This window comes from Myotis brandtii, unplaced genomic scaffold, assembly GCF_000412655.1.
Source record: "Myotis brandtii unplaced genomic scaffold, ASM41265v1 scaffold1464, whole genome shotgun sequence".
NCBI classification, from domain to species: domain Eukaryota; kingdom Metazoa; phylum Chordata; class Mammalia; order Chiroptera; family Vespertilionidae; genus Myotis; species Myotis brandtii.
The window spans coordinates 511,670-519,668 of NW_005355263.1; the positions used below are offsets into that span (position 1 = coordinate 511,670).

General features: G+C 39.7%; 1 protein-coding gene across 3 annotated transcripts in view; it reads right to left on the minus strand.

Annotated features, from left to right (window-relative positions):
- Positions 1 to 7,999, minus strand: part of CMSS1 (cms1 ribosomal small subunit homolog (yeast)) — a 387,195-nt gene that overhangs the window by 32,775 nt on the left and 346,421 nt on the right. For all 3 annotated transcript variants that reach the window (XM_005861239.2, XM_005861240.2, XM_005861241.2), the window contains exon 2: positions 3,754 to 3,842. In XM_005861239.2, the coding sequence (XP_005861301.1) occupies positions 3,754 to 3,842 (89 nt within the window). The remainder of the gene's footprint in view (positions 1 to 3,753; positions 3,843 to 7,999) is intronic.

Sequence of the window (7,999 nt, forward strand, 5' to 3'; positions counted from 1 at the left end):
AGCCCCCCAGTGGCTGAGGGGCCTCCTTCCAGTCCTGGCAGGCGGCCGGGGTGCGTGGGGATCCCCCGACATCCAGACCCAGAGCACTCCAGGAAAGCGGAGGGAGGCCTCCAGAGCCAACACAGAACGACTCCCCCGCCGGGACGGCGAAGACTTCCTCCGTGTTCAGTGAAAGGGCGAGATCTCAAACCTGCGGACACGCGGCCCCGCCCTTCCCTGCATTCTCAGTGAAGGGGCGGGGACTGCGCCCTCCATCTTACCCTGGGTCCTCCATTTTTGGGCAGGGCCATGTGCTCGGCAAAGGCTTCTTCCCGGAAGAAGCCTCTGCTAGCCACACCCAGGATTTCTCTGGACTACCCGATGATAATCAAGGGAAGTGCACGCCATCACTATGACCACATCCTGTGTAATGAGACACCGACTTGCGCCTGGCCAATCGGCGGGGCCCACAGTCCCCTCTCCCGCCCTTACTCCACCCCCCTATAAAACTCCTGGTCCCATCAGGCTTCTCTCTCTCTGCCACTTGCTGCTGTGTCAGTAAGGAGGGTAGGGGAGCCAAGCCCAGGTTTGAAATAAAGGACTCTTTGCTTTTGCATCGGCCTGGCGGGCTCCCTGGTGGGCTCTTGGGAATCTTGAAATCTGGGCATAACACAACCAAACTATAGAACAACCATAATTCAGAACCCCTTGAAATCTAGCTGAACGGAAGTCCTATAGAACTAAGGATATAAAGAAGAAGCCACTGAGACTGGTAGGAGAGGCAGAGATGCCAACAGGCTGGTCCCACACCTATGTGAGGCAGTTAAAAATATTTTAGCTGCAGAGGTCCCCCAGAGAAGCCAGGGGTCCTAGACCCACACCAGAACCCCCAGCCCAGGAAAAAGATATTTCATGAAAATGGAAACAAACAAACAAAGCTAAGGCAGCAATACTAATACGAGACAAAATACACTTTACCAAAGGCTACAACAAGAGACAAATAAGGACCTAGCAACTCTACTTCTAGGTAGAGTTATCCAAAGAAACCCAAAATATGAAAATTGAAAAGATATATGCATCCATATATTTATTGCAGCATTATTTACAATAGCCAGGATATGGAAGCAACCTAACTGTCCACCAATAGATGACTGGATAAAAAAGAAGGGGTGCATAAATACAATGGCTTGGGGTGGGGAGGTGGGGTGGGCTAGAAGGGGTCAATGAGGGGGGGGACATATGTAATACTTTCACAATAAAGATTAAACACACACACACACACACACACACACACACACACACACACACACACTGAGATATCACCTCACGCCTGTCAAAGTGGCTATCATCGATAAATTAACCAACAAATGCTGGCAATGAAGTGGAGAAAAGAGAACCCTCATGCACTGTTGGTGGGCATGCAGACTGGTGCAGCCATTCTGGAAAACAGTATGGAGTTTCCTCAAAAAATTAAAAATGAATCTGCCTTTTGACCCAGTGATTCCACTTCTGGGAATATATACTATTAATCCCAAAATACCAATCAGAAAGAATATATGCACCCCTATGTTTGCAGCAGCATTGTTTACAAGAGCCAAGATCTGGAAAGAACCCAAGTGCCCATCAGTAGATGAGTGGACAAAAAAGCTGTGGTGCATTTGTACAATGGAATTCTACTTGGCCATAAAAAAAGAAAAAAGAAAATGTTACCTTTGTGACAGCATGGATAGACCTGGAGATTATAATGCTAAGTGAAATAAGCCAGTCAGAGAAAGACAAATACCATATTATCTCACTTATAAGTGGAATCTAATGAAAAATAATTAAACTGACAAAATAGAAACCAAGGCATGGATACACGGAACAGACTGGCAGCTGTCAGAGGGGAGGAATGTTAGGGTATTGGATGAAAGAAGGTGAAGGGATTAAGCCCTCCTCTCCCCCAAATGTATATATAACACAAAAAGTAGTGATAACCAGAGGGAAAGGGAGTATGGATAGGAAGAGGTGGGCAAAGTGGGAAAGAATGGGGATGGAAAGGGACTTTCTGTGGGGCAATGGAGGCATGATGCAGCGTGCAGATGATGTTTTATTGAGTTGTACCCTTGAAACCTGTATGGCTTTGTGATGCAATGTCACCCCAATAAATTCAATTAAAAGAAAAGAAGTGGTACATATATACAATGGAATATGATTCAGCCATAAAAAAGAATGGATTTAAAAAAATGGAATGAAATCTTGCCATCTGCAACAACATGCATGGATTTAGAGCAGCCGTGGGCAAACTACGGCCCGCGGGCCAGATCCGGCCCGTTTGAAATGAATAAAACTAAAAAAAAAAAAAAGACCGTACCCTTTTATGTAATGATGTTTACTTTGAATTTATATTAGTTCACACAAACACTCCATCCATGCTTTTGTTCCAGCCCTCCGGTCCAGTTTAAGAACCCATTGTGGCCCTCGAGTCAAAAAGTTTGCCCACCCCTGGTCTAGAGCGTATTGTGCTGAGTGAAATTAAGTCAGACAGAGAAACACAAATGCCATATGACCTTCCCTTACATGTAGAATCTGAAAAACAAAATAAATGAACAAGCAGAACAGAAACAGACTCATAGATACAGAAAATATTTTATGGTTGCCAGATGAGAAGGATGTTGGGGGGCTGGGTGGAAAAGGTGAAGGGATTAAGAAGAATGGCCCTGGCTGGTGTTTCTCAGTGGAGTTGGACTTCTCACGAAAGGTCTTGGGTTTGATTCCTGGTCAAGGGCACATACCTGAGTTGCAGGTCTCAAACCCTACCCCTGATTGGGGTGGGTGTGCGAGGCAACCAATCCATGTGTCTCTGTCATATCAATGTTTCTCTCTCCTCTCTCTTCCCTTCCACACTCTAAAAAATCAGTTGAAAAACATCCTCACTCCTTGGATGAGGATTAAAAAAAAAAAGAGAAGAAGTAGTACAAATTGGTAGTTAGAGAATAGTCATGGGGATATAAAGTACAGCATAGGAAATATTAATATTGTAATAACTATATATGATATCAGATGGGTAATAGATTTATTGGGGTGATCACTTTATAAACTATATAAATGTTAAAAATGGGGCTGTACACCTCAAACTAATATGATATTATATGTCAAGTGTAATTTAAAAAAATTAAAAACAAAATAAAATTTTCAAAAAACACCACCACACATGATAATCAATCAGGTTTGAGGGACACATAATATGAAAAAGCTGCAAATGGATGTGAGTTGGCAGTGTGAAGATTACAAAAAGAAACAAAAGGTCATAGGCCCAGGAAACAAAGTTTATCAAATGTCCACTGAGTTTACCAAATGTCTACTCTGAAGGCAGCAAACACTGTGATAAGAATTCATACAACGGACCATAATGCTGGGTAACATGTGGCCCTGGAGCCTGCTGGCAGCATAGCATGGTGCTGCAATCGTGTTGGTGGGGGAAAAGCTTGAATATCTTAATGAAATCTGTCTCCTTTTAGGAACTGTACCTAAAACAAGAAGACTGGAAAATGTAATGCAGAAATCTACGATACCATTATTGTAAAATACATTTATATATAAAAAAATATTAGGGGGAAAAATAGGCCTTGCTTCTTGATAATTAATGAAGCATGGCTCTTTCAAAGCAGAGAAGGTAAAAGCTTCCCTGAAATCTGGCCAACAGCTGCTGCTAGGGCACAGGGAACACTGTACAGGGTAGAGAAGAATGACTGCAGAATCCAACAGCTGTGACTTCCCCATAGTGACTGTCACCTGTTTGGTTTTCTTCGACGGGACAGGAACTGGAGCTGTCTCTTGTTGCATCATTTCTACGTCTCCCCCTCCTTCACCATCTGATGCTTCTGAAAAATATAAAGTTTAAAAATCAGAAAAGCCTCTTACCCTCCCCCCAATTGCTATGACTGCTAGTACAATCTTGGTATACAACCTTCCTAGAAGGGTCTATCCCTTGATTTAGCAATTCCACCTCTAGGAAGATGCAGTTAAGGAAATGACCCAAAATGAAGCAGGAGATTTCAGCACCAAGATGGCAGTCTTATTTAAAACGCTGCAACATGGAAGATTATCCAGATGTCTAACATTAGAGGATGTTTAATGATGGAACACACACTCACAATGATTTTACAGATATTACTCTCCTCATGTTTAGATTTTAAAAAGCTACTGCTACTTAGAGGGGATTATAGGTTATGAGAAATTCTTATTTTGAATTTTTAAAATATTTCAATAATGGAAAAGAGAAATTTTTACTCTAAGAATCAGGAAAAATAAAAGTTTTAATGCTTTTCCTGTTTATAAAGTTCTCTTGAAGAAACATGGCAACCCTAAGTTTCTTACTTTCCTTAATGCCATACAGCCTTCCAGATTATAGCAGTTGCTTTACAGAGACATTTGGAAACTTTGAAAGGTTTTACTCATTCCTTTTGAGTTTCCCTGTATATCTCAGTCAGCTCAAAATATGAATTTATGAGCAAACCTTGGTCGGAATTCAGATTTAGGTCCAAATTAACCCATCTGGTAGTACAAGCATTTAAAGTTTGCATACCATAATGATTAATTTTGTGTCAACTTGATTGAGCCACAAGGTGAATACATATTTGGTTAAACATTATTCTCGGTATTTCTATGAGGGTGTTTCTCAATGAAGTAATATTTGAATGGGTATACTGAATAAAACAGATTGCCCTCCCTAATGTGGGTGGTCTCAGATATCCAACCAGATGAAGGACTTGAATAGGCTAGCCCTCCTCTGAGTAAGAGAATATTATCTGCCTTTGGACTTGAACTGAACATGGGCTCTTCCTGCATCTGGAGCATGTCAGACCCTAGACTGGAACTAAACCATAGGCTCTCCTGGTCTCCAGCTTGCCAGTTCATCTTGCAGATACTGAGACTTGTCAGCCTCCATAATTGCATGAGCCAAAACCTTACTTTATATCTATATCTAGCTATATACATGTGTGTGTGTGTATGTGTATGTATGTATATGTATGTATGTGTGTATGTGTGTGTGTGTGTGTATGTATATATATATAGTACTATTATCTGCCAGGCACTATTAATTTAGTCACACAACAACTCCTCCCCAATTGGTTCTGTTTTTTTCTGGAGAACCCTGATTTATACACATACTTTCAACTCTGTAGCATGAAAAAGAATTCTACCCAAAAAATTAAAAACAAAATAAAATTTTCAAAAAAAAAATTCACAGATGGTAATCAATCAGGTTTGAGGGACACACAATGTGAAAAAGCTGCAAATAGATGTGAGTGAGCAGTGGGCAGGTAGAGAATTAACAGGGGATTTTCAATGAGTGATTAAATTTGTATTAAAAGTATTTATAGAATTTTTCCCTTTGGGGAGAAAGTATTAGTAATCATATTTTTCCTTATTCCTCCTGCTAAGTACAGCTAAAAATCCTGAGCCTTATATATGAAACAAACATAAGAAGTCTCTGAAAGGTAGAGAGAAGAAGGCAGACTGGCGAGGGATTCTGGCGCCCAATGAATAACATAAAGGTGAGCTCCTTGGGTTTCTTTTCGCCTCATTATCTCAGACTTGGATCTTAAGAAGCATCAACTTGAAAATGCCAATTTGGGACCAGACGAAAAAGGCCCCAATAAATATCTTCTCTATTCAACAAAATAACCAGGAAAAGGGGCAGCCTAGTAAGACTGAAAACTTTTAGACTCCAGCCAACACCACACAAAACTGTGGCCTAGTCCCCTCCAGCAAAGGCTGAGTGGGGAGCCTAGGTTTTCACCCTTGCAAGGCTGTAATGAGACTCTCTAACTCCTCCTCCACTGCCTACCAAGTGGGAATGGACCCCTGGAGGGATTTATATCCCTGAAGAGTGGTAACAAACCCTTGTTCCCTCCTCTCATCACCACCACCACTGCTGTAGTATTAATGGAGACCACATGGTGAGCCTGGACTTCCACCTCCTCCTGGCAGTAATGAAATGCACCTCTCACTCCCCATTAGGATATTATCAGAGTCCTAGTAAAGTCAGGACTTCTCATACTGGCCAATGGTAACAAGATAACATCCACACTAATAGTTTTAGCAACCACTAAAAAAGCTTTAGAAAGATACACTCAAAAACAGAAAGAATAAATAAAATAAAATTGTAAATATGAACAAATTGTAAATACTTGAACAAGTAACCCACAGGAAATTAGGGAAGAGAAAATAGAGAAACAAAACACAGCAAACAAACAGAAAAAAACGAATAAAATAATATGGTGGATTTAAACCCCAACATATCTATAATTATAATAATGTAAATGGTCTAATAACCACACCAATTTAAAGGCAGAGATTGACAGAATGGATTAAAAGAGATGAACTAACTATATACTGATTACAAGAAACTTACCTCAAATATAACAATATAGGCAAGTTGAAAGCAAAATGAAGAAAAAAAATATAACATGCAAATATTGATCAAAAGAAAGCAGGACCAGATATATTAATATCTGGTAAAGTAGACTTAAAAAAAAGTAGACTTCAAAGTAAATAAAATGACCAGAGAAAGAGGACATTATATAATGACAAAGGGTGAATTTGCCAAGATGACATAGCAATCTTAAATGCATATGCACCAAACAACAGATCTACAAAATATGAGAAGCAAAAAACAAACAAAAAAAACTGATAGAAATGAAAGAAGAAATAAACAAACTTATGATTAAGTTGCAAACTTCAACAGTCCTCTCAGAAATTGAGAGAATGACTAGACAGAAAATCAGCAAGGATATATAGAAAAACTGAGTGACAACAGTAACCAACAGGATCTGATCAACATTTTGTAGAACACTCCACTCAAGAGTAGAATACACATTCTTTTCAAGAGTTATGGAACATATACCAATATAGATCATATTGTAGGAAATAAAACAACAAACTTAAGAGAATTGAAATTGATAAACAGCATGTAAAAAAACCCTACAACAAACATTATACTTTATAATGCAAGACTGAATGCTCTCCCCTGTGTGGGAACAAGATAGCTACTCTGAACAATATTATTCCACACAGTGCAGGAACTTCTAACCAGTGCAATAAGACAAAGTGAAATAAAAGGCATAAACATCAGAAAGGAAGAAATCAAGCTATTCCTATTTGCAAATAACATACTGTTTTCATAGAAAATCTCAAGGAATCTTTAAAAACAACAACAAAAAACCCCCTGCTAGAACTAATAAGAGAGTTAGCAAAGTTGCAGAATAAAAGATAAACATGCAAAAATCAATTTTATTTCTATATATTAGAAATGAGCATGTGAACAAAAAAAATAAAAATAAAAATACAGTGCCACCTGGCTGAGGTGGCTCAGTAGTAGAGCATCGACCTATGAACCAGGAGGTCATAGTTCGATTCTCAGTCAGGGCATACCATATGCCCAGGTTGAAGGCTCAATCCCCAATCGTGCAGAAGGCAGCTGATCAATGATTCTCTTTCATCATTGATGTCCCTATCTCTCTCTCCTTCTCCCTTCCTCCCTGAAATCAATAAAGATATATTTTTAAAAAAATACAGTGCCATTTACAATTGCTGAAAAACTCTCAAAATACTTAGGTGTAAATTTAACAAAACATGTAACTATTTTTGCTTGCATGCTGAAGACCACAAAACACAGATGAAATAAACCCAAGAAGACCTAAATAAATGGAGAGATATACCGTGTTCATAAATTGGACGATGAATCATAGTAAAGGTACAAGTTCTCCTCAAAATGATATATAGGTTTAACACAATCTACACTAATAAAAGAGAAACATGGTAATTGGTGTACGACCGCTACCCTTTTCATTGGCTAATCAGTGAGTATATGCAAATTAACTGTCAGCCAAGATGGCGGCCGGCAGCCAGGCACTGAAGCGAGCACGAGGCTTGCTTGCTGCAGACTCCAACGTTCGCCGCCTCACTTGCCAGCCTCTCAGCTGCAAGTCTAAGCAACTATATACTATGTTGCAAATAAGAAGGTAAACAAACC